The sequence below is a fragment of the Acanthaster planci genome, linkage group LG06 (assembly GCF_054643075.1).
Source record: "Acanthaster planci isolate LZ-2023a linkage group LG06, COTS_SCS, whole genome shotgun sequence".
NCBI classification, from domain to species: Eukaryota; Metazoa; Echinodermata; class Asteroidea; order Valvatida; family Acanthasteridae; genus Acanthaster; species Acanthaster planci.
This window is the reverse complement of record NC_141782.1, coordinates 7,855,560-7,883,462: the sequence shown is the minus strand read 5'-3', so window position 1 is coordinate 7,883,462 and position 27,903 is coordinate 7,855,560. Positions and strand designations below refer to the sequence as shown.

Below are 27,903 nucleotides of genomic sequence, written 5' to 3'. Positions count from 1 at the left end.
TTTCATTTGCAACATATTATCGCCCATCATTAGTTCATCATCTGAGCCACGTGCAAATTCCCCGTCAATCAACATGTAGAATATTCATAAAAAACATTCTCTTCCCTCTAAAATGTGTAGTGCCAATTTCAATTCGAATATTTTTCAAAGGGTTAAATTATCACTGCGTCCAAAAACGCTACAATCTAAACAATCATAAAAAATTATCTTCATCACAACCAATTCTTTGCTATCAAAGTTTATTATGCAAGTTATTTTTGCCCTTGTCTCCAATCCAAACATCTACAACCACTATTCTCCTCTCCCTCTTTCCATCAATCGTTAACCATCGTCAGAATTGCCAAGGCAACCACCGTTAACCACTCGTCAGTCACTGACGCCCTTCGCTTCCCGCTCTGTACCATTTGACCTTCACCAATCCTGTCCCTCCAATTCAAAGTTCACGTACATCACCATCGCAACAATGATGGGACAAGAAAATAGCATCAAAGAGTGTTTCATATGATCGTTGAATCTGAGAGGCATTTGGATGTTTTGGTGTCGTGTGCAGTTTGCACTTAAAACTCACCAATATTCGGCAGTGATCCTCAACTCAGTACACGACATACAAGCTGTACGCCAGGCCCTTCCGTGTTAAACCGAACCTCGAACTTACTACTAGGCTTGTGAAACACTGTAATGGATTGCTTTTTACGATGTACGTGTGTGCAAGTGTGATTATGGAGGATCACAGAACAAGTTCAAGCAGCAACTACACACATTTCTTTTGATGTCCGGCATCATAATTTACATATAAATTTCAAGTGCAATTCTGTGTCACCTACGGTATAGCTATAATTTATACAAAATAATAAATAGCTATACAAAGTCATGTGTGCATGTTTAAACATGAAGCCTACACCAACAATATATTGAAACATTGTGAAACAATAACACACATTTATCTCTACCTACTTGGTAAAGTTTGTTTACCAGCAAAGTACCATATGTTGGACAAATGAATATCAGATTTGGTCCTTCAGGATGCATTGAAATCGTATTGCACCCAGGCTCAGCTAGGCACTCAAAATACACCTAATTAAAAACACATTATATTTAAGTGCTCAGAAAGAAGGTTGTCCATTATTCATAATTTACTTCCAGATTTGATACATTTTGACACTGATAGAGAGCTTGCATGTGACAAAGTACAAGATAAGTTCCACTGATCTTGCTACTTTACGCTCTCTTTCAGGAACTACCATTATTTTAAAAATAATCAAAACACCTTTGACAAATATGTACATTACACTAAAACTAGACAACACTTTTAAGTCCAATTTGGTCAAATTCCTGGTTCAGGGCACGAATTGGACTGACACTTTGCTCACCCCCCCGTCCCAGACCACAACGTTCTTGTAAAACATCTGTAAAAAAAATTCATAGCTGAAAGCTGAAAAATAATCAAGGCCATTTAGTGACATGTTAAATTAACAGAAATAAAGAAAACCTTTTAAAAAATCGCTCGTCGCTCACTGTAAGACTGTCGCAATGCGTGCAAGGTCGCTCCAACCTAAGGCCAGCCTGAACTTAAGGGTTCGTAATGAGGCACATCTAACTCTCTAGTTAGGCCTGCTGGATTGATACATATATTCATCGTGATAAAAGTTTCGCACTGTGTGAATATAACACGGCGTTGATATGATCAAAGAAAAGGAATGCTCAGATTATCGTTACTTTGGGATTTGCTAATAGAGTGGGCTTATTAGACAAACTTACTTTATTAAAAATGCTAATTTTATTTATTTTGTTGATTTTGTTGTCCACGCGTTTACACTTTGGGTCGCAGTCCTATTTGGTTATACAGTTTTCCTGATATATCTTACAGGCTTAGCAATGTCTCCATGAGGTGATGGTCTTTGGGCACACCTGCATGCTATTCTACAGTATGATCACAAGAACTATGCAGGGAATGGAAAAATGACCTCTGCCGACGACATTATTAGTTTATTTTATGTTAATGGCATTTGCAACGCTGTGCCTGACTATTTATTTCATAGACATGGTTCGCTTTTGAAAACGGAAATTTGGATGCCAACGGGTGAAATTTCGAACAGATTGGGACGCTCAAGTGGGATTTTATTTCATTTTAAGGTACAACAATTAGCTATAAAATGACGTCTTGATACCAAATAATCTATTTGCTGCCATTCATTCCATGGCGGCTTTCATTGAATTCTCAAGATATTTCAAGTATCGTAACCTTTATTAAAATCCTTTTGCATTTCAAACACCCAGATAATAATATGAGGCCCCCATTGTCTTTCGTCAGTGGTCATTGCGCGTGTCGATTTCAAGCATGAGCGTTTTTTTTTCTGCGAGCGCTGCAACAGCACCCTCTACTGCAGCACTACCTTAACATTTTTTGCGGGCAGCTTGATTTTTTACTCAGGGGGATAGATCCCGACGAGATTGATGTTGAACAATGACAGCAGACTATGGATAAGAAGTTGTTTGCTCTCAGCCTATAATCATAATAAAGCTGGTCTAGTTGCATGATCCGACAACGTGTGTCTGCAATTGTGTGTACAATCCAACCCGGGGGAGGGGGGAGCAGCAAGCGTCGCCGCATCAATTCTGGGACAGCAGTCTGACCAGAGACAAACAAATTTTTTTTTGGTCTAAGACCCATTTTTTAAACACTGTGGTAAAGTCGTTGCTCGGTTCCGAAAATGTCCAAAACAGCTTCTTTTAATTGTAAACACTAAAGTAAAGTCACAAACAAACGGGGTACTAAACAAAATGTCACATAAAATGTAAAAGGAGCATTTATCGGTAAAAATGGCTTGAAGTAAATGGGGTTAAGATTCATTTAAATTAAACGTATAAAGGAAAGGGCTAAAAATCTTATTTTATGAAGAGGAAAGAGTTCGTTATTTTGATTTTTGAACCAGGTTTGGAGAAAATAAATCTTACAAGGTTATACGTGGGGAAATAAGGAGTTGCGCAATGGAAGGGAGAAACAAATGGATATAGAAAGATTAAACCGTTTCTTTTGCCGCAGGTTGCTACACAGCCTTTTGTAGAAAATACCAAGTGATGAAGCAGATCAAAATCTTGACGTAACTTGCGCAGAACAGTGGTGACGCTGCTTATCAAAAGAGAAACATAATATTATTTCGAAAAAGTAAAGTCGATAGAAAAACAATGTCGCCTAAAAACTGATCATGGAATTTTAGGTGTAACAAAATAGCAGTAAATAAAAAATAAATCATGATTGTTTATTTTAACGAAACGACTCGAAAGTAAATATCTTACCGTTGTCGGCAGAAGTTTGGCTTGGTGTCACATCGACAGAGGGCGCTATTAGATTTAAGACCAAAACAAATAAAAAATTAAATAAATAATTCCACAGACTGGGAAACGCATAGACGGGCAGTAATGGATCCAAAACCGCAATTGTGAAAATCGTAGGCAATCAGCCTGAGTGGAGGCGCGTTCGTTGTACGCAGCGCGCTGTGTGTTTGTGATGTAGGTATGGCCGCCTTTACCCATGTACCCGTACGTTTTATTGACCATTCCGTATCGTCATGCATCTACCGCATCCGTCTCCTATACTATGAACAGTCTCCACAACTTATGCAAGCCATGGAACTATCAGCTCCATGTGCAAACGGACTCGAGGTCGGCAGAAAAAACGCAGAAGTGAAAGTGTGGCTTGTGCGCATAAATATTGTCTTTGCTTGAATTAGTCCTGAGTTCAGCAGTGTCTTTCATATTTATGTACTTTCTAACATATGAGAGTTTTGAAGGTATTACAAATTTTCATACGTACTTCGTGGGTGAAAAGAAACAAACACCCCCCCCCCAAATATATAAAAATATCCAATAATTTCAAGAAATATCACGGACAGAGATGTTAAACCGTGCGTAAGACTTCCATACAAGAATGAAATTGGCCACTGATTTTTTATTTTGTCGGGTGCTGTCACCTCTACATAAAATCCTGACATCGTTTTCTATGGAGCTGTCAGTCTATGCGTTGATAAGTCTGTGATTTATTCGCACGACACTGTTGTTCACAATTAAACACAAAAGCTCTGATATAAGTACACAGTGTCAGGCTCATGTAAAGAATTTAATTAAATCCTTAGAACAGATGAATCCGACAGCCATATTTGAAGTATATGCAACGACCCATGCATTGTCCAGGGCAAGACTCATGATTCTGAATAACGCTGCCTTGGCTCCAGTCAGATAAGCTTGGCCCTAGCATCAACTTGCTGGTGTGACAAGAGAAAAAAAATCGTTTTCAGAGACTCTAAACACGTATTAAAACTTGTATCAATTACTGAAAAATTAACCTTTAAATCTCAGTTTCCCTTTTCGGCTCACTCCATACAATTCCTTTCTATTTTAAGATGAGATTGACTGAGGTAACTGGTATTCTTAGTTCCACTGTTTTGTTGTTGTTGGTTTTTTTTTTTTTTTTTTTTGCATTATTCCAATTCTAATGGGGTAAATGAGATAAATGGGACTCCGACGTTTTGTATGTTACAGTCAGTTGAATAACGCATGCAGTTCTTAACAAATAGGCCCACCCATTTTATTTGAATAATATATCACTTGGCACTGTGTTTTTACTGTATAATACTGCCATCTGTACATGGATTTCCCATTCCCACATCAGCACTGAAGTGTCCCAGTTACCCCAGTCAAAACCAAAAATCAGTCCAATGATCTGATGCATTTACCCATAGTACTAGGGTCTCCATTGGGCGCAAAAGGGGGAAATTGACCTCCAGGGGGCGGTAGACCGTCATTCAGGGGGAAGCCTACTCCAGCCGGTTGACCAGTGTCAGCGGTGTCCCTCCTCACACGCAAGCGATCGTCATGGTCAGCATATGTGTCTGCTGCCACCTCGCGGTGAAAAACAGTCCGGCTTTTGGGATCTTCAAACCGTGCCTGCTTTAAAATCTGGTTATCTGGAGAACCCGGTTGATAAGTTGGGAAAGAATAGGGAAAAGGAATTGCTGCTTCTATTATGAAGAAATTTTGAATACTGCTTGCCAATTTAATGGTAACGAAAAAACGTTAGGTGGGTCATTCTAAAAAATCAGGGTCCAAAAGTGTGACATTTTTGTGTCCCTGTTACACCTGACCTGTGTAAATTGACCTGGAAATATCATTGAAATTGATTTCAAACCATTTCTCTTTGTTTGGCAGGTAATTTACATTAATTCTGCACTCTTGAAAATTAGAAAATGCGTTCTGATCTTACAAAATTGTACGTCAGATGTGGCAGGGACACGACAAAAACTGAACCCTAATTTATGGAATGATCCAGGAATAGGGCTGAAATAATCTGAGCACAAAGGATTGTTTTGCAGCAGTTCTTTCCTTACTTCTGTTTCTGAACTTGAAATATTCGTCAAAGGATGTCGTCACAGATCACAAACTGACCACAAGTGGGGGGGGGCTTTGATAAAGAGATTTGCTTTAATTTCGACGAATTAGGTAGCCGGACCTAGGCGTATGCGTATGTCAAAACTAAACTAGTTTCGTAAAAGTAAAGGTAATGAACTAATTCCTCAGTCCGTCATACCCAGTAATACTCAGTAAACTGGAATCAATTTAAGTAGAAGTGTCCACTGTAGCTTGTGTCTGTATCTGGACTGGATCGGTTCTGGCACAGAGCTATACAAAATTACTAGAGCCAACTTGCTGTAGAATGAACCCTGCTAGGCACATGCAGTCTCAAGATTTTGTGCAGCTGTCTACATATCTGCATCTCAGTGCATGCTAAAACGATGCGCCATCAAAGCTGATAAGCAAACTCGAAACGCACAATAGGTAAATTAGTATTTCTTTTTACTCTGTATAAATTAGACAAACTCGAGCACACATGCGTGGTAGATGAAGGCCGAAGTGTTTTTTAATGTCATAGTACTGATATAGAAAACGTGCTTATTTATTATTTGAGAGTGCTGTACGTGTGCGTTGCATTTAGAGCAGATCTACATTACTCGGAATCCATTCCATTTTATTTCATCATGTACCACAAACACGGACATGAACTCAAAATTTTGTCTCCCTCGACGTCAAAGTTTCTCCGCGCTGGGAACGAGGAGTTACCGCTCTGGTAATTTAATATAGGGCCTATAGTTCCAACTTTAGCCGTCAATTGCCAACAACATACGGCCACTAAAGCCCCACGGTATCAAATTGATACCTTATTCCTGGACGTTTGAACTGTTTTAAATGCAGCTGTCCAAGCTTGGGATTCTCATCATTATGCAATCGATAACACTGCAAGGAACCGGGCATTCCAGATGCGTGGTCGATTACTCATGAAAACACGCGTGCACGCTCGCCATTGAACATCCGTCAGAATTGTTGGCCTAACTTCCGTGTTGTCTTCATTTGTGATAAGTAGGCTTTCCGGGTAACACCTAATTGTTTGGTGTATCGGAATCGCCAAACACAAATCTAATCTTTAAAGAATCCCGATTTCTTATTATCACATCGAGCTACACTTTTTCCTACAAGATTCTGTAAACAAACTGTGGTGAGAAAATTGATTTAGTGTTAAGTTCTTTCACTACCACACGTATGTTCGATCCCCATAGACTGTGCATGCATTTAGTTTGTGTATCCGCGCATGCGCAATGGTGACATAATGGTCGTCGGCCTGAAAAATTATTCTAGCAGACCCCTTGAAGACCTCGTGTGTGAATAAATTGCCAAGAATCTATCAAATGGTGATATTTAATAGCTTCTAGTAGGAAAGATCACCGGAAAGTAATCAAAGGAAGTGGAAAATGTCAGTTTTACGACAAAGCATAGTTATAAAAACTTATCGTTACTTTACCTAACTTTGTGTATAATTTTCACAATTTTGCCGAGTTTACCTTCAAATACATTTGATGCCACATGAAAGACTAGTAACCCTTATGTACAAAAAAAGGTTATTAAGTCCAGGAAGAAAACCATTTTTTGAAATTCACTTCGTTTTTCATTGGGACGCATTTTCGTCATTTTCCGTGTTTTTCACCTTACTTAGTGCCCAAGTTTCACACTTTTGTCGAATTCCCCTGAGATCATCGGTGATACTGTCTGGAAGACTGATAAATTTTTTGTATATATCAGCTCAATTTTTTCAAGATCGAGAGCCATTTGTCTGAAATGCGGTTCGTTTTTCATGCGGATTCAAATTTCCTCTCTTAGTTTGGCAGCGGTCGAAATGTCCGGATTATGGGCATGCAGTGGTGCACACGTACGCATATCTGGATACGAGTGCGTTTGGGTATATTCTTCACTATTCAAAAGTAGAGAAATGTCAGGGAAACTCAGCAAAACTGAAAGAAAACTTCTAAAATGTTGGCTTCACTTTCAACTTCTGACTCTGTTACTTTGGAGGTACGTGACAGAAACGGGCAAAAATGGATTTTTATAGTGTGCAAGTTAGCAAAAAGGAATTTGAGTGTTTAAATTCTAATTGGTATGGAAAAAAGGGGCAAACAACTTTATCTGAGCTTGATGTTGATCGATTACATTTGGGGTCCACCTGTCCGAGTCAAGAGCCATTTTACTGGCTTCTGTCGCTATAGTGGATTCAGTGCGCATGCGCAAAATTAAGTGAGGGGCATGAACATACGTGTATACCACTATCAATCTGCAATGTGCTGCAACCACACGGCAATGTTACGATGAAACTCAAGATATGGTCTGGTTCCTGGACCAAAAGATATCGACTATATTGAGACACATTTGGGCCTGACGTCGTCCCCATGGTATCAAGCCAAGCACCTCAACAACTACCTACTCTTTCGCACTGGTTTCGATCATTTGCATTTCCACGATTTTTGAACACGTATGTAAACTTTCAATCAGCTTTCAATTTAGCATACGTCCTCTGATACCAACACTGAGTCAATTTTGCGTTCGTTAGGGGAGCGCGATTTCTTAAAACAAAAGTTAAAATCTGAACATTATGCAGTATCACTTTTTTTTAAATAATAACCACCCTGTTTGAAAGCGAAAGTAGATTATTTTAAAGTAAACGTCACAACACATTACACACGTTGAAATTATAAACATCAAATATACTAGATAAATTATTTCCTCGCTGTTGTTGCATCAAATCAGGACAAAGTGAGAAAGTTTGCTTTCCATGAAGGCTATTATTTGAAGCTATGCTAGAAACACATGTACAGTAACCACTGTAAACAAGATTGCTTTAGGTCTGGTAACCAAAATGGTCACGAGACAAAAATGGGAGGAATTACTCCAGTTCTGGAAAGTTCTGAAACTGGCCGAAAATGTCTGGACCTATATATTTCGCTGATATTCGGGTTCTGTCGTCAATATTTATCAAAATTGGGCGTATAATTATCAACTACTTCTTATTATAATTATTATTACTACAGCAGGGAACCAGCCTTTTCAAGATAGAAAAAGTGGGGTGGACTGTACTAGGTAATGGGATACTTTTTAGACTCTTGGTAGTGGCAAACACAGTGATTTTGCGCCGAACATTTCAGCCTTTGGCTGATCAATTGCTTTTCGACAACACACACGCAAAATACAGTCTCACTCTAGCCTTCCAGTCGAACTACTTTGTGTAAAATCTCCATTGTGCATATTCTGCCGGTGACTGCCATTTCGGGGCTGTCATATGTCAGTGATATTTCGTATAATTATTTTCGTGAAAATGGCTGCCTCCTAATTAATAAACTAAATCGACATTGTTAAAAGCCAGCGCTACGATCATGCCCCTTTGCCCGGTTCAAAGAATGGTCGACTACGGATGGTAAAAGAAATCCATTCTATTGGGGCGATGTTGATCAAATTCAAATTAACTAGTGTCATAGGACGAACTTGCCCTTAGCTTCAACATGACACGGCCACGGACGAAACCGTCACGAAAGACCATTGGGTTTATTGCCACCTGTCGTCTTAAACATAACTCATTGTGCCAGGTTTAAACTGCTGAAACATCAGCCCGTTGTAAGGAATCCTCGAAAATGTGGGTTTAAGCTTGCCCGAGCAGCCTCTCTTCAAGCTCAACCTTACAAAATAAAGCCTACTGTTTAAGGCATATCGTTTTTGAGGGAGTTAAAACAATTGTACCACATATTAGGAGGACTTCCATGCTGCTCGTTTTGTCCTATTTTCTTCGTTTCTGGTATGTTCCTTCACTTCGGGTTATATGCCTAATGTTCCAGGTTACACGCTCCGTCTTTATGCCTATTTGATAGGTATAAAGACTGGCTCAGCGTTGTGATGACTGTCTTGAATCATCACAACGCTGAGTCCAGACACACAAAACTAAATGCCAACTATACAGACAGACTTTATAAACATGACACTCAACTCGAGCTGTTTGAAGGATACCCGATCAATATCTTATCAAAGTGAGGCCTTGTCTCTGGCGCTAAAGTCGATAATATTCATGAAAAGCGCAGCAAGGTGTTCGTACCTCCTGGAGATCAGTACAGATTTGCAACTTCTTAGCTCTGATCACGCCCAATCTTAAAGATTAGCTACTCCATAAAATTGCACTGGCGCTTATGGACCTTAACTACCCGAGAATGTATCAATATCCACACCTGTGCTATGCTTGCACTGAATATTTCGATGGATCCAGGGTTGCACGAGGGCTTTGGTTATGTTCATTAAGGTGATACTTGGTCTCCCAACTCCATTGTCACATTACCATTATACTAAGTACTGTACAGTGTGGCTGGCGACACCGGGGAGAAAATTTTCTCCGTGTATCCTGATTTGATGCAGCAACAGCTATGAATACTCCATGTATTTACAGCATGCTATTAATTTTAACATATTTTCACGTTTGCTATGAATTATTATATCCGCTTTCCCTTTTAAACAAACCTTCTACATTTTGATTGTAACTATACAAAATGTGACGCTGCATGCTGGTTGGATGAAATTTTGAACTTTTTATTTTTGAAAAAAAATCAAATCAAGCTCATTGATCTTTATCAGTGGATACAACATGGGGCGAAACATCGACTCTGTGTTAATACACTAATACTATTGACGCTGTTGCTGATGCGAGTTCACTTTAGCCTGTGGTCACAGCGCCCTCCAGCGACCATGAGTTTTTTTGCCCGCCTCAGCGCATGACATTATTAGGTGACTCCGAAAACTGTCCACCGAATTCCATCAAATATAAGAACAATAAAATTGAGGCATGGTGGTATGAATAATTATTAATTATCATGATAATTTTAATGTTAAGCAGAAATACCAAGTACTTTCATGTAGGTTTGGGGTTGAATTGACCATAATGAACATGTACAATGCACGAACATTTGGGTATGCATGTACTGCTTACATAGTGGCAGCGCACGCATGTACATTTGTAATTACGTATTGTTTATCATTGGTTTCAGTAATTCACGTGCTGATTTGAAGATTTAACAATAATTTTACTCTATGATTGTTGATTATCTAAGGAAAGGAGACAGCTACAATTCTGTACTCATATAATTATGGAAGTCTTGGCCACATGTTGTTCTGTTGAATCTGCTCTGTGTGTGTTTAAATTGCAAGTTTAGGTCTGCCATGTACACATGCGACTGTCAAGGTATAATCTGCTGAATTAGGTTTTTCCTTTTCCCTTTCCTTTGCTTATATAGTTTTCACGGAGTGTCTAATATACACGGAGCATAATTTGATTGGAATGCCCACATACACGTATAGAGAGTACTCCATAAACATGACTCCATAACTTTGAGAAGTTTGATATTTCAGTGAAGCTTGTGTCATTATCAGTCTTGCAATTTCAGAGTCAACTACAGACACCTCATGCTAAGATGAACGCTGTCAGGCACTAAACACGTATCCAAATTTATTGAAAATACAAGATCTTACGCCCCCCCCAATAGTCTTTCTCTGTTCAGCGCGCGCGTCGATTTTGAACATGCACGTCAATTTTTTTTCCCGTTTTTTTCTCAAAATTTTCAAAACAGCGCCCTCTACTTCCGCACCGCCTGAAAGTTCGCGAGTAGACTGATTCCCGGCCACCAGTCACTAAGTAGGAAGGGCAATTTGTTCAAAGAACCAGACTAATTCGCTGGTAGCTCGTACCTGGTGATGCGTTACGACTGCGTAATGTTAATGTCGAACACAAACAGTAGACCATGGGTAGGTTACGAAGTTGCAGCCAGCTGATCAACGACAATGGCGGCATGACGTGCGACGTGCTACTACTAGCCTTTGCTCTTTGATCAAATATGCCACTCATTTCCGTGTCTGTTGCCAGTCTTAAAAGCCACCCCCAACCCCCCCCCCAAAAATTAATTAATTAAATAAAAAAACTTTTAAAAAAACCGCATCACCGCATCAATTCTGGAACTTTGGTCTGACCAGAGACCGAGTATTTTGGGGGGGGGGGCTTATTGTTGAGTGAGAGCAGGTTGCCGTGGGCAGTGTACTGCTACTTACTGTGGGGACGGACCTGTGCGCTGTGCTAAATTGGTGCTGTTACCTTTGTTTGGGCGAAGCATACGGCCTGCAGAACACAGATGATGCTTAATCCCCGCAGAACACTTAATCCGGTCTTGAGAGTAAATTTGTGCCGGAAATTAGAGTACGGGGGTTGGGAATGGTGGGCAATGACTTGCCCGGCCACAAAAATATGAAAAGCGGGGGAGGGGGAGCTGACACCGTATGACACTAAATAGGGGGCGATGTTAACGATACAGATGTACATCTGATATATCGTTCCTGAAGAATCACACATCAGAACGGAATATTTACTATATACTTTCAAACAAAGTTTTCTTTTTGAGTGCTATTTAACAGATTGTGGTTGTTGGGGAGTCCGGTTCTTCACAATTCGCCTAATTTTTTTGCGCCACGAAAAACTGGAAGGATGATTCAATCGCCCGTCCCCCCCCAAAAAAAAGTAGATGAGATATTCCCCCATCACCTGGGGATTACGCCCGTAAGTCTCTTCTTGCGTTTCCTGTAGATAATTGCTTAACTGGCAGAAAAGTTTGAAAATAAAAATGTAAATAACCGAAGGGTTTGGTCAAATGTAAACTGTGTCATGTGCTGAACGCGGAGCTTATCCCTTTTTGCACACATGCGAAGAAAAGAGTCGTAAGGAGTCACTCGTTATTTTTGTGACTCAAGTCGAGTATACATGTAACAATTGTAATTATGGCTGATGCTGCAAATTGTAAGGGGTCGTCCATAAAATACGTATGCCCGAAGGGGGGGTGTAGTTGCGTAGATCATGCGTACAGAGGGGGAGGTTCTGAAAAGTCGGCATTTCGTGCGTATACGTACTTTATGGATGGCCCCTAAGTCCAATAATGAAGGGCCTATTATTTTGTTGTGTACGTATCTGGATCGCGACCAGTCATCCCAACGTTGCTTTAGCTAGGCCTATTAGGCGGGTTCTGGTGTCAGTGAACTAACGCCGGGCCGGATCACTGATCGCGAGGCCGGTCGGCCTGAAACAAACAGGCCCAAATACAGTACATGTATTTTGATTTAAAATAATCAGCCGTAAAGTTTCAATACTTCCTAGATTCAAACGTTCTGGACTGAAGATTCGTTATCAGTTACACACAAGCAATTTCTAATTTTTTTTTTCGTGGGTTGAAAGATGTTCTGATACCTCTGAAAGAGAAAGTGTTGTCTTTCGATATATCGTTCATTCATTTTTGACATTACAAATAAATTTATTGTGGGAAGGTGAGAGGTTATCATGTTTTGGATAAGCTACGAGAAACGTATCTCTAGGCCCTAATCTAAGCCCTATGACAGATTGACACGTAAAAAGGACAAGCGTTGATCTCCACGAACTGGTATAGGACAAAAAAACTGAACCTGTTGCACCAGTCCTTGCCGTTTTTACCGTGCATGTTTACCTCCTTCCGTGTCCGCGCGTCTATAACATTAGATCGCTCCACTGGCGTTGAGAGACACTTAGTCTAATGGGTAAGATGTCAAAGTGGGATCATTGTAAAAAATTATCTTCCTTTCGACAAATTATGAAGGCGTGTACCCAACGTCGTTCCCTCCTCAGAGGTGTTTTATACGATACATGGCGTAGAGTAACACGCAGTAATAATTCATTCCGATATTCTAAGATTTGTCGGCTTTGAGATAAACTTTCAGGAACAGAATATTTACCAGTCTATGTGAGGCCATTGTGACCAAAGCCGCAACAATATACCATTTTGTGCAATACATCAGAAGATAAACGTGTTTTGGCGAAGCAATGCGTAAATACAGTTCTTTGAACAAATTCCAATATAATATTTGCCACTGTGTCCTTCCTGAAGAAAAAAAGACATTTCGTAAACTTTGCCGATAACCTCATATAATTTGCACGATATATTATTCATTGCGGAGGGTGAATTATCAAGTTAACTTTCTCAGTCGTTCAGTTTGTTCACAATTCACCTGAACCTGGCTTTTCTTCTCTATTTTTGCTAGCAGACCATTCGTCTGCGGTGGAACACGCCCCTCGCTTGCCTGGCAACCATTTGGTAACTGACAGGTGTTTGCTGTTCTTCTTTCCAGGCAAAGTATTTTGTGAAGTAGGGAAACACTGTTGACAACATTATCCACTAGGGTGTTCTTACCTCTATTTCCATGACACATGTCAAGTGGTGTGAGAAGTAAGATAGCACCAAGGAAGAGTCGGACATCCATCATTCTCCACGTCGATGAGGATGCTAGGCAAGGGTTTAAATCAATCTGTGCAAACAAAAGAAAGGTTATGGTTTGTGACCTGTCTTCGCACTGCGTCATGAGCCATCAGACGACTACCACTAACGACAGCTGCGAAAAGACAAGGGCATTAGTCCCCTTCGTAAACTAACACTACTGTATAAGGTAAAGTAAAGTGCGTGTCTGGGGGCCAGTGTGAAACCATATTATCATCTTCGTCTCCTTGAGGGCACACCGTCACACATTGCTAACAGAAAATACGTATTGTTGTGTTGAAAAACAACTCTTTGAAGATTTGCGTTTCGAAGGTTCACCCGATTACTAGCAGCAACCCCGAAACGAAAACACATTGAAACATTTCCCTATATACAGTCTGGCTGGACTCCACTCTCTGAGGATCTGCACATTGGCGTCTGCTCACTAGTTTGGAATTTCTAGGGGCATATGGGAATACACACTTCTCAGGGGGCACTGAAAGCCGATGGATTTATATTGTGGCTTGTACAAAACTTGGTTCAAAATTTAAAATGGGAACTCCTAGGCGGTGGAGAGGCACCAACATCGGCTGGTGGCACGTGTCTCTCCCCTCAGAGTCACGCCACTAGATCTGCAGAAGAACACCATCCACGATTAGTACATCTGCAAAATTTCAACCATTTCATTCAACGATTTCACGAAGAAACAAAAGTCTATCACAGTGAAATCTGGGTTTCGAGAAAATCGCTTCTTTCCGCGGATGGAGACAATAATTTTTTAACAAAATACAAACAAATAAAGATCATGGAGATAACCTGATAACTAACAATTCGTGATCGACACCACGAAATAGTACCCATCCATAGATGTGTGCACTGCTCCAGCGCGTATTTTACATTGTTATTTTCATTTTCATAAAGTAGCCCTCTGTGCCGTGCGGCACGTGCTCGGTGATTTGTCGTTTTCAGGAATTGACCTTTTCCTTAATTTAAACAGTCAAAACTAGTTTTAAGAGCATCTTCTAATTAAGTCAGATATTTACGGGTGAATCCAATCATTTTAGACCTTTCAAAGCGTTTTTATCCATGCTTTATTGACAAAACACACATGAGCGCTACTTCGTGAAAACGAAAATCGTTCGATTACGCATCAGTGTACGATGTGCGCGCACACACTTGAGTGCTACTTCGTGAAACCGAAATTGCTTTAAACACACAAGTGCAGTTGAGTGCTACTTCGTGTCGACGATTTGATCGACAACCTTATACCACCTTATTATATGAACCAAGTTGCACAGAATTTGAAACAAATTCTGAAAAATTGATTTTTTTTAAAATAAACACGATTAGATTTGAAAGAAAATACGTCCACGGTCTTTTCCATTTTATAACCACTTCTCCAGTTTATCCAAACAAACGAAACAAAGTGCCGTGTGTATTAAGACCCGATAAAACATCGGTAGTATTTTCAAGTTATTGCAAATTGAATATTTAGTATGAGAATCATTTGTCCGTAGTAGTGCATGTATACGTGCGTTGATTGAGTACATGTACAGTACATGTACGTGCACTCACATTTGCACTCATAAACCATGGCCGACCCAAACCGACGGAGAGCCAACGTTGAAATTGATAAAACTAACGAAGGACAACTCACAATACTTTAGACAGAATATAGTATCCTTCAGTCTTTCAAATTACCCCATTTCCTCCCAAATGTCACTTATGGTTAACAAGAAACACATCACAAAATGAAATTGGGCGAACGTTTACACAGTGCGGAAGATCTCCGCGGATGAAGTTTGGCATAGTCGTTTGCTGGTTGGCGTCACCATTTTAACTAGCAAAAGAAATTGACCACGACTTTGCCAAACTTCAGCGCTTGCGCACAAACTAAGTGGAAGGGGTGAACATACGTGAGTTTTGCCCCTTAATGGTAACGTTGTAACTGTAACCGACTACCGGTACTTTCTCTTTTCGTGAAAACGGTAAATGCGGATTAAGTTGCATTTTGCCCGTCGAGATCATCATGATTTGGCTGGTTGGAGTAGATTTGGTCAAAAATGATTACACCGTCTTGTAGGCAGCAGCTAGCCTTGCTGATTTTGCAAAAAACACAGAAATTTGAACAAAAATTTCGATTTGGGGCACTTTCCTCTCTTCGTGAAAACGGTGACGATTTGTGCAATGGTGACCAAGCAACCAAAATTCAACGAAGTAACCTTGAACATTTCACGACAACAGAATTATTTTTATGCAAAAACATGCAAAGGAAAAGACCAGCATGAAAACTTGAGAGAGGGCATGTATTTTGGGTTACCATAACATGGACTGCATAACTGTATATTACCGTATGTCGACAGTTCATAATTTCGATTTGTGGCACATAGTATCTTTGCATACGTGTTTCACTAATAGGGGTCTATAAATGACATGTCGCATTTTCCTTCTCAGATCTTTTTCGAGGTATCCGCAGTCGCCATATCGAAACAGCTAATTCGGATGACCTCTGCATCTAACTTCATGTGCCTGTAATAAAATCATCGTCTACTGAATCCATTGCTTGGGCATTTCCGCGGTCTCCTCGAACCAAATTCATTTTTTCCAAAAAGTGAGGTTTCCCTCGTATAACAAGGCTCATGAATACTGTCTCAGTGAATGCTTGCTAGTTTGTCCCTTTTAAGGTTTATGACTTCTTTCTTGGAACTGCAGTGGTTTCGCATAATGACTGACACCGGTGTCACATAAGTTCCATGACGTATGTGTGACGTGTTCTGACGCAGGCGACGAACACAACAACTCTAATTTGTGACACGAAACGAACTCGTTCGAGAGGCTTTTCTGGAGCCTATGGCAACTAGAGAGGGAAGATCGTTATCGGCCGAACACGCACTGCTGCAGCACCAATCAAAAAACGATGGAAGGACAACTTGTGAGACCTATCCACGTGCCTGTATGACCGTTTGGAAAGAGGTGTATCATCCACTTGAGAGAGGTTGGGTGATGGTGCGCCCGATCTGACCACCAACGCTGTCAACAAACGAGGCTTTTAATGTATCCTATTCGGAGCAAATCTGAAATAAATTATGGTGTTATCTGATAGAGAGTGCCTGAAAGTAAACTTTCGTCCTTATGTGAAATATACTTCAAGGATACAAATTTGTTCAATAAATATAGTAACCTTTTCCAATACATGTAGTTCTTATGCAAGGAAAGAAAAAATGAAAAAAAAAACACAGGGATACGAACCAACAACACCCACAATACTAACCCCTTTCCTTACCACTGCGCTACGCAAACCAGCTCGACCAAATTTCTTTATTCCCTTGTTTGTGACGCTGAAGCTGTTATGTAATTCAGGTAATGCCATAATATATTTCGGTCTCCTTTCGAACAGGGGCATTTCTCTGTAAAGGCCTGTTGGTAGGTAGTCAGATCTGGTGCATAAAGTGTCCAACACGGGATTCGCTGAGATTACTTGTGGAAAATGGAGCTTTGGATGATATTCCAAGTCAACAGCTAACAACAAATATTATTAAAAAGGATACACACTGAACACCCTTTTCTGGATGCAAAGAACTGGATGACAAAATTATACCAGTTCACCGTGGACTTTTGACTTCAGGATTCTTGATTCTGCACAAGGGAAAGACTTGCAGATTAGGAGGATCCGGTCATGTAGAAGGGCACTTACTCACTGTCACTGTCAGTGCATATGACATAGTAGGCGTACTATTATTTTTGCGGGCCACATTTTGTTTATTTTACACAGGTGCTCAAGTTCAATGAGTGCTCAGCCAGGCAGTGGCTTAACTTAGTAAGCAGCCAAACCTCGTGTGTAATGTGATCTTATTATGATATTGCATGGACGAATTTCTTGTCACCAGTCTAAATCTAACCCCTCAGGTGTATGTAAAATCATATTAAAATCGGATGATTGAAGAATGTAAGGGTTGATATTCAGCCAAAACTCAGCCCAAATAGTCACAAAACATCTGCGCGTGTAACGATAAATAAATACAAGTATAATTTACCGAAAGCCTGATAAATCCGACGAGTAACCATTTCTATTTGATTAAATAAAAACGAGTTTTCATGCCATGTGGTCTGCACACGAATATTACATTACAAAATGTTAAATCGCTACTGCAAAAGTCTGCAATGCAGTACATGTATTTAAAATGTAAAAATACGAAATGCATCTTTGTGTCTTGAGTTACCTTCTTATTCTACAATTTTTGTTTTACTATTTTAACGGGTTTTGCTACCTTGGGGTTTTAATGTTGATGAGTATTTATTATATTCTGGGACAAAAATGTGATGACGTCCCCAAAAGAAAACCTCAGTGTTACACTGGTTTATGCACACAGTAGGGCCTACCTCTGTATATTTTCGTATAATTTGCTAGCCTGAATTTTCCCTTTCTTTTGCCATTCGTTACTGTCAATACCTAAAGCAATATGCCAGTGAGCAAATCTTTGTGAGAGAATCGTAGTTTTTCTCCAAAAAACCAAAGCATTAAACCATGACATCCCTAAATACACAGCAACAGCGCCCTCATTGATTAGGAAACAATGGAAAATTTTGAATGTTAAAAAAAATCACTTTTCAATACATCTAATCTAAAAGGAACGTCAAAGTTGCAAAGTGTGCTTACTAAAGATATATTGCTGCTACCCTCAAAGAGAGAAACTTTGGATAGAAAACCATGAACAGCCGGCCACAGAAAAGCTTGCTTTTCGAGTACATAGCTTGCGTGTCAAGTATGCGACGGTACAATACGAGTGATTCTAACGTTTCAGAGCGTAGAAGGCAATGTTGCCATCACAACATGGGGTTGCCATGACATTTAGATCAAGTGAAATATGACAATGTCGAGAACAGACAGCCCAAAGAAAGCCTGCTGTCTAACCGGGCAGAAATCTAGACATATCACGAGTTAAATGCACTGGCTATGTGAGAGAGAGTGCTCATGATTGAATGGAGCAGTGGTACGTTAGATATTGGATCTAATCGTTTTAATGCGAAGTCGACACCGACTGCCAGTCAAAATAAGACCGCTTCATGTTAAGGTTTATAATAGCCTCCGCTTTGGCTGGAAATTGGGGAGGGGGGGTTTAGCTCATTTCAATTTACCACAGTGGTTTTGATATCGATAGGAGAGCGTGAGGGAATTCGGTTGTTAATCGAAACAAAACAAAATATTCCACCTTTTAGTTTTCCTTTTCCATCCGATGCCGATGACTAAAATGAAAAGCAGATTTTTGTATCCACTTATGACCTAGCTAGCCCTTTAGTCGGCCGTTTGGACATCGGGGGAAGGATGGGAGAGACTGTGTTTCTACTGTGTGCGTTCTACAGCAGAATGAGAAATGATTGAAATGGTAACAACTATAGTGCCGTCCCCAGGCTTACTTAATCGCCATGAAGATCGCTAACACTAGGCTTAATACCATTTCAAGGGAGCTCAATCTGACACTCTAGAGACAGTCTGCTTATCGACACTGCATCTTGTCAGGTTAACCACACAATGTTACACGTCCAATGCATACAAGGAAGGATGGGGGTAATGTTGTCCACTCCCCCAAAAGACCTTTTTTTTAAGTAAAGAGATAAAGAAATAAGGCAATTTTTTATATATTTCTTTTTCCATCCTTCAAAAAACCCAATTTATTTATCTCAGGATGTTTTCATGTATATATGGATATGTTGGGGAACTCGTTTATCATTGTTTGACTACGAATTTCACCGGTGGACTTTGTCACCAGCGACGGCTTACAGAGCATACTACCACACCCTGGCAGCAAGCCCATGTGGGACCATGGGCCATCTGGGAATATGGATCCCGTATGGGGTTGAAAGGATTATCCCACATGGGGCTTTGCATGGGCTGGCTCATTATGGATAACATATGCAGTGGGGAAACATGGAAAGCCCATGCAGGCCTCTGTCCACCTTTGAATGTATTCTGTCCTATATAAACTCCTACACAAAGTTTAAATTCGTCTTGGCAACTAGTTTTCCACATCGAAAGTTTGGCCTTGCTCACTCTCCCAGCCCCAAGAACAGATTTAGTGGGGAGTATCACCAGACCGACAGAATCATGTTGAAACTCAAGGACCAAAAACACTCCACAGAAAATGTCACAGTTGAACATGTCGTCGAACCCATTTCTTGTAAAACACAAAATGCTCTTTGTAAGAATTCACGTCTATATCAAATTGCCTTGCAAACACCTTTCTTTTGGGAAATTCCGGGGAAAAAATTACCACTGAATTTCACAGCGTATCGAATCGTCCGCTAAATCACTTCTTGGCACCCTCTGGGCTCGACGTGACAGAAGATTAATCCTGTTCCCTCGCTTCCCTGCGATATGTCCATTTCATTCTTTAATAATGTATCTTTGTTCCAGGGAATTTCAGAATTTCTCCTGGTGAATTCATCACATCATCGGGTTGGCACTGACTGGCGTACAGAATCCCAAGATGCCATCGCGGTCGACTGGGATGTGCATCGTAAGAGCGACCACTGCTGTCTTTTCGGTGGATATGATAAAGTATCAGTGCCAAATAGTCGCGTAAATTTGTGCTGGGAACTTAGGAGATGGATGGAGGTCGGGATCTGGGACGATGACCTAAATCACACACACACACACAAAAAATGCAGGGGGATGCTGATACCATATGACACTGGGGGAGTTGTTCATAATACAGCTGTACTTCAATATGTACATGGGGGGATTCAATAGTCCATCCGCCCTGGTCAAACAGTGTAGGGGATGTGTACCCCCACCCCACTCCTAGGATTTACGCCTCTGATGCCCAAGGCGTCTTTAAATCAATTGTGTAGCTGAAAGGCTCTAAGACATGGGCCGGTTTGAGTCCTGCTAAATCTCCCACATAAAATGGCTGTAAGCAACACCTGGTGGCGATGTCCACGGTAGCTAATCAGAAGACAAATACTATAAGAATAAATCTTATCCAATGGAATCTGTTAAATGGGGATGTTGCCAGACTATTTTGGGATTCAATGCTTCACTTTCATTTTTTTCAAAGGTGGCTTAAGACGTTTCGATTTAATTTAATAAATGACGATAATTTGTAATGAAGTTTTATTTCAGCGCTTTCACTTTTATTCTCAGGTGTCGAAATAAAAATTTAACCCCATTTTCAATTTAAGATGGCCTAAAGATTGCACTGGAAACTCCTAGTATCCCATCCCTCTATGCTCATTACTCCTACTGCTAAATTTTATAAGCCTTCTTACACTTAGTCCAGAAGTGAATAGCTCAGTCGTTCTGTATTCGGGTGAATAATGATGATTCAACATCAATATCGATCGATCGATATTTTCCTCAATTTCTCTTATATCGATCTTTCCCATCACTCCTTCCTCCCAAGGTTTCTACCTAATCAACGCCTCTTTTCACGCACGTATGACGACGTGCAGGATATGCACTATAATAAAACGACAAATGGAAGGGAATTCGTGCTAATAACCTTTACCTCGATCATTATACAAAAACGAAACTTTCAATCAGTGGCGTAACTGGGGCTAACTGTCCAGGGGGGCACCTGAGGATACACATTTTTTTAAGGGGTACCACAAGAAAGCTCAGCTGCATATCAACGGAGATTATTCGCAGATTTCAAAGGGGGTGGCGGGCATGGGGGGTACGGGCATCCGCTGGGGGGCCTTTCCCCGTATTTACGCCACTGCTTGCAGTAGGTATCAAAATCACGCACTGGCTGTTATCATTGTTATCCATCCAGCTGCACTTTTTTATCCCCCAATTATCCAAAAATCCAACGCCACAACACGTTCTATCCACTATACCACTCGGAGTTGGTTTTTTTTGGGGGGGGCGGGCACGTTACCCCCAGCCCCCCCCCCCGGTCCCCCCGGCTACGCCATTGGATGACTGTCGTCGCAGAGTCAGGCGAATAATAGAAAACATTCAATATTGCCGGATAACTGCCTACAGCTTAGCTGGACGAGCAGAGCCAGTAATATTCTGCACAACTTGCAGTGCTTTTTTTCAAGATGTATTTTTTTTTTGCAGTGCTTTGCTTGAAATTGAATAAAAGTTGTTGCTGTGACCAGGAAATAGAGACAAATCCCTGATGTGAGATCTACTTTTGTCATCGTGAATAAACTTTTAGTTTAATACGCTGTTCAGTTATCCATGCAAAGTTTTTAATTTGATTACTCTCCCTCCGATACATCAGTTTTCAAACACTTGGTACGAATTTGGCTAAGACTGGCCAACAGAATGTCGACAACTACTGGAAAGCTAAGTACATATGGGAAAAATGCACTATTTCATCACAGAGAATGATCATGCATCTCGTAAAATACACTTTTGTATAAATGACGTAATAAAACGACTCAAATAAAACACCAAATCTTATAAACAACTTGACCATTTATTCCAAAAATAACTCCAGAGGAAAGCATTCAAAAGGGGCAATAACTGCACATGAACAAGGGCACACGACCTAACACAAACAACTGCAAAAGCATTAAACTTAATGTTTTTGTGAGATTACACCAAGCGCCAACAATATATGAATATTCAATTTCCTATACTTCAGTACACAAAGGATGCAGATTACCGGCAAAAATTGTGATCATAGATGGGTACAAAGGGGTCTCGTGGTTGTGAAAAAGATGGTGCGTTTCAAGCGCTCACTGCCCTCTGGCTATGGACATTCCGGGCTCTCGGTGTCTTTAGTCTGGGGAATTCAAGTTTGTTATGTTTATGTGTAATTAGATAGCTCAGCATACCAGATTTTATTCACATTTCGCAAAAGGCTTATTGTTCCATCATCGTGACGTTCCTGTGGGTAACATTACAAAACACAATAGTCTCGGTGGTATACAACTTGAGCAGCCACACATCCCCAGTTAATTTTTTCCTCTTCGTCTATTGTAATTAAAGAAGCCAAAGTATTGGTGTGCGTTTTTCTATTACCATGTCCAGCTCCCGGCCTTCAAGAATTCTTGTAATTTCTTCAATTTAATTAGGCTGTGCACGCGGCTGATCAGCCACAGTCGCGTTCACCGAGCCTATGATCGTTTGTCTGTATACCCCAATTAAGAACCACGTGCCACCTGTCCAGGGGCCGGCCTTCGCGAGGGAGCAAAATGAACTGTCGTGATACCTAGGCAACGGAAACACAATCATCATAATTCGCTCGCAAAGAGTGCAGGCGCTAATATGTTGCATGGACCCAAAATAGAACTGATTCAAAATCTTCAAACTGTTGAACTGATCTCCCTGATACATCGCAAACCGATTCATTTTTGGCCAATTATGTATCCAAAAAAGTCCGTCTTTGTAAAGTTAACACAAAATGTTCCAGACATCGAAAACAAAAAAGAAAATAAAATGTCTACTGCTATACACTTTTACATATTGACATAAGTCCTTAAATTTAAAAGATCTACTCGCTGAAGTGGCAAACTCACAGTACAAACCCTCGTGAAATTAAAAACAGTTTTACTTTCCTGAATATATACAGAATTACGATACGATTCCCTCACAGAAAGGAGAGTTTCAGGAGGTGTTTAACGAAGCAGGTCGACCGTATTCAGTGGATGAAATATGTTCTCACAAACTACTCAAACCTTGTTACGATCATATATTTCCCGTTAATTAAGTAAAATATCTGCCCCTCGAAACACGCGTATGTCGCACCATCTTAAAAGGTGCCCTCTTACTCCCCGAATCACATTCGTCTGCATTTTAGTCCAAAGCTGGCAAACGTGATTAGCCTAGAGAGGAAGCCAAACATGAAATAAAGTGCCTTCCCGTTGGCCTACAATGACGATTGCTGCAAATCACGATTTCTCCCTGAATGATTTATTTCCTGACAAACTGTGGTAGCCGTTTTCAAACTCGCATGCTAGCTTTCTATACACGTTTCACGGCCAAAGACGAAAAGGATTGTTTTGGGGTCAATTATTCAGATTTTCTGATCGAGTGGGTATTATAACTCAGATTGAACTCGTTGGAGCAGCTCATCGAGCATGGATATTAGTTTTCCGTTTTCATGAGTCCTAGCCCCCTTTGTTACAGGATGGACATTCGATGACACTACGCGTGTTAATTACGCGAAAAATGTCCAAATTTCGCAGTGAAAGTCTCCTCAATGTGTGCATCAGAGTAATGCTACCAGTTCCAACCTATAAAGCCTGAGGGTTGACCCCTAATGGCGCGCTTCCGGAACCCTTGGATGGGAAAAATAACGTGCAAAGATTTTAGAATTTGTAATATTTTTTCGTTCAGTTATTTCCTAAAAAAATCCAACTCAGAGAAGGGACTTTGGAAAATATTTGCTGGTACATGTATATCAATTTATAGAAAGCGAAAAATCACCTGACCTAAAAGAGAAATATCCTGCCAAAAATTGACCCATCACTTCCAAAAATCAAAAATACTTGAAGAACAGTGCAATGAGGCGGTCTCGTACGCAGATGAACATTTTGAGGTTTGAAATCTGATGGTTGTCTGTCGGTAAAAGCCGAAATAAAAACATATCAAAATATTTTACGCGGTCTTATAATTAATAAGTAATAAACTGAAAGCAATATTCTACTTCAATTACGAAAGATTCTGATCCTTTATCTAATCTTTGCTGACAACAACTGCGTGATGTTCACTTAACGGAATCTTGGACCCATCGACTGCAAGTAGGTAAATCTTTGCAACGTTGTACAAACTCGTTTTTACGTAAGCACAGGCAGTGAAAACAAACGTGTATTAACATGCAAAGCTAGGTACGATATCGGCGGACGCGAAAGGTCGTTAAGAAAATTCGTTTTTTACCCGTCTCCATGTGACTTTTCCTAAATATTACTTGAGGAAGACAAAGGTAAAATTCCAACACGAGTGTTTCATGGAGTGGTTTCAGTTAGGAATTATATTCTGCCAAAAATTATCGAACATATGACGGCCCAATGTAAAATTCCCACAGGAGGACCGCGCGAGGGTTCCGGAAGCTCGCTGCTCTATTGGGTCATATCAAAAGACGGTCCCAGTACCACATGACTACGCGACCCCAGGGCTTACCACCACTACAGTACGGGCAAGCATGGTTAAAAATCATGCATCGCACGTTGTTAACAAGACTGCAGTGGTGCTCATTTTCACATGAATTAGGCGTTTTGAAGTTTGAAATTACACACAACTCGGTGGGTAGTGAGCCACAACTTCAAACTTGTAATCGATCCACAGCCTGACCTGAATCCTGCATAGTAATCATGTCAACTCATCCCCTGGCCAACTACGACCTCACCAACTTGCCCCTTAACAAATGACACGCCCACAATGGTTACTGTCTTGATGTTGTGCATTCCGACGTTGGCATTGGCCTGCAAAGATGTCCCTCTCGCTCATTTTCTCCTTAAATGCTCAAATGTTAGGCCTACACCTAATGAACCGGCCATTTAAATAGCTGACCATCAATGAAATGCATGAAACTGGAGTACAGGTTTGGCATCATGAAGCGGTACAGTCAATCTAAAAGGGTATTTTACGAAAAAAAAAGGCACGGAGTTTCAGACGCCATTTTGTTTCAGTTTTTGGGTAGAATGACGTCCGCACTGTCTCTTCAGTTCGTGTCTGGGTCTTCACGTCTTACGGACCGTCTGCGTTACAAACGACCATTATGGAAACCAGGCTTTTACTCGTGTTTCTAGTGATCTGATTTTCGTCTCCTGCTTTACTCTTGTCACGTGACAAGAAAACACGTAGTCTGGGGAGAGGTATGGTTTGACACCGAACAATCCAACCCTAAGGCAGGTTCATACTTCAGGCGAATGCGAAAACGAAGCGAATTTGACGTCATGAAAAATTTGCAGCAAATTTTACGTCACGAAAAATTTGCAGCGAATTTGACGTCACGAAAAATTTGCAACGAGATTTCGCTCAGATTGAAACGTGTTCAGCTTTTGCTAATTCGTAACGTGAATATTTGACCCGACGTCACGAATTCACGTTCGCTTTCGCCACTTTCAAGCGAAGTATGAACCGGCGCGGCCTTTACTCAAGGCGATTGCAGACAGAAAGTGTGTAGTTCTTCGAATCAACGTTGACATAAATTTTGCAGCTTTAGACGTGCTCCAGTGTGAAGTGTCTAAAATGTATACGTCTGCTACGAGTTTCTTTTGACGGGTTCGCTTTCGTCCTGACCTCTTAATTGCCGACTCTATGAGACTCGGTTATTTTTACCCGTTTTATTAGGCGATAGCCAAGTGACTGATGACGTCAACGTCCAGGGTAAGCACATCTCTACGGAAGCCAGTTGGAAACAAGAGACGTGCTAAAACACGTTTGTAGGGGCCTCAATGTTAGGAACGTTGTATCCAGTCTTTTTAATTCATTTAATCAGAACAAAATCACACCAAACAATCACAACATATAAGTGTATAGCTGCATGAATTATATACATATCTGTAAATAAACCTTTATTCAGAACTCTTTGCAGACATTTTGACATCACCTTTGCGAAAAATTGAATATCCATTTTTCCGAGACAAGTCAGTCAAAAATGTATACTTGTCCTCTACTGAGCTGAATGCACAACGTCTGGCATGCGTGTGGCCTACCGCAACAACAAACCCACATGGGCGGATCAAGGAATTCTTCCGTGGGAGGTCAGGCTGGAGACTTTTTTAATGTCTCATTTTTGCGGACAGTAGTTTCCTATTTGTAACACTCACCTCGTACAAATATACGAAAAATTTGCGGGATGCTATCTTGTTTTTAAATTTACTTTAGTTATTTTTTGTGCGGGTGAGGGGGGTGACACACCCCCCCAATCCGCACCTGAAGCATAAAGTCAGAATGAGTTGAAACTTACTTGTATTGATAGGGAGTGTTTTGACATGCAAGCCAAGATTTAAAAAAAAATTGGGCATGGGGCAGCCGAGTTCTTGGGACGGGGCGGCGGGTCTGAATCCGCCCCGGCTAGGGATGCTCCAAATTCCACAATAACCCTGCTCTATCAGGGTTATAATCAATGCCTAAAGCTGTACATGTATTCATAGTATTAAAAGCAAAACATTTTGTGGAACTTGCCGGACAACTACTGACCAAATCTTTCGGCTAAAAATAAACATAAGAATTATGGAACTATGCATGAAACGGTAAACGTGCAATTTCGGCAAATGGACGATATTGAGACATTAACGTATAGCGGTGGGAAAACTGTGTAGCAACTTCATCAACGATGAACCGGGAACAAATCTTGACCCGTAAAAGACGGTGGAACAGTTTTTAAACCTGAAAAGTGAACAAGACTTTTTTCAGAGGATAGCTCTGATAGTTTCGACGTTTAATTTTAACGAGTCAAATTTCAGAGAAGTGCATATTCCAAAGACCAAGTTCAGTGTGATTTTTCTTGGGTGTTTGGTTGGGATTCGCGGAGAAGTTATGGAGTAATTCCCCTTTCATTTTTTCTTTCGTTTTAATGGGGATACCATTTATTATTTAGTGGCGCCCTGTTCAATGGAGGAAGCTCCTCTTAAGTCGAAAGTTAACACGGAGACAAAGCTGATTTCACGGTAATAAAAGTAATCATAAATACCCAGCACATCCTGTATCAAACAGAAATACAAAAGTGATTTAATGCTTACCATTGCAGAAGAAAATACGCATTGGTTAGCTCTAACGTTTCTCTCGAGCGTTCAACACAATCCTCACGCTGGCTAAGGGCCCTCGACGCAAACTGAACCTACCTGTGGCTGTGTGCTTGCACGTAGGTTCAAAGTGAGCACAGTTTCCCCTAGCCGTGGAATCTGGGACGACGACAGGGTTGCGTGCTGGCCAGACCACAGTGCTATCGTACGCTGGTAACTGCGAGTCGCACGAACGTCACAACTGTGATACCCAACACGATATCACGGGCACATGAGACAAGCGAGCCCATGGAATGCTGGTCACGCGTCTGCATCAACGAGGGAAACCTCCAGTTACAAAAAAGCTCGTGAATTCTACAGAGCCACTCTCTTCTTGTCCAAATGCTCAGGTGTAAATTCAGGCGTTGTTGAGAACGGTATGAAAAGAGATATAGGCTAATGCAATGTATGCCGTTGGCACCGGGGTCCAAAAGCCGTCTGTTTTGCGAGGTGATTTCACTTACGAGTGTATTCTGTGGAATAGTGGTTCCTACCTTAACGAGTCTGCTGAATTTTTTCTGCCTGTAGCTAGTTTGGCAGTAGCCAA

The 27,903-nt window shown here is 40.8% G+C and overlaps 1 protein-coding gene across 2 annotated transcripts; it reads right to left on the bottom strand.

Annotated features, from left to right (window-relative positions):
• Positions 1–222: 222 nt before the first annotated feature.
• Positions 223–27,691, bottom strand: LOC110980050 (uncharacterized). Of its 2 annotated transcripts, none has more exons than XM_022236341.2 (5): positions 27,315–27,691; positions 13,611–13,725; positions 4,734–4,964; positions 3,298–3,342; positions 223–3,127 (listed from the first exon to the last, which is right to left on the bottom strand). In XM_022236341.2, exons 1-5 carry the CDS (start codon positions 27,315–27,317, stop codon positions 3,048–3,050), a joined length of 474 nt encoding a protein of 157 aa, XP_022092033.2. In that variant the 5' UTR covers positions 27,318–27,691; the 3' UTR covers positions 223–3,047. The 2 variants fall into 2 exon arrangements, with proteins under 2 accessions (XP_022092033.2, XP_022092034.2); XM_022236342.2 differs by having other exon boundaries at positions 27,417–27,690.
• Between the last annotated feature and the right edge of the window lie 212 nt (positions 27,692–27,903).

Bases quoted from the DNA above. Each gene is read 5' to 3' on its own strand.
- LOC110980050 (XM_022236341.2), bottom strand. The intron at 4,965-13,610 runs GTAAGAACACCC...CGGGTTCTCCAG, and splicing joins CATGTGTCATGGAAATAGAG to ATAACCAGATTTTAAAGCAG. The intron at 3,128-3,297 runs GTAAGATATTTA...TTTGATAAGCAG, and splicing joins CCAAACTTCTGCCGACAACG to CGTCACCACTGTTCTGCGCA.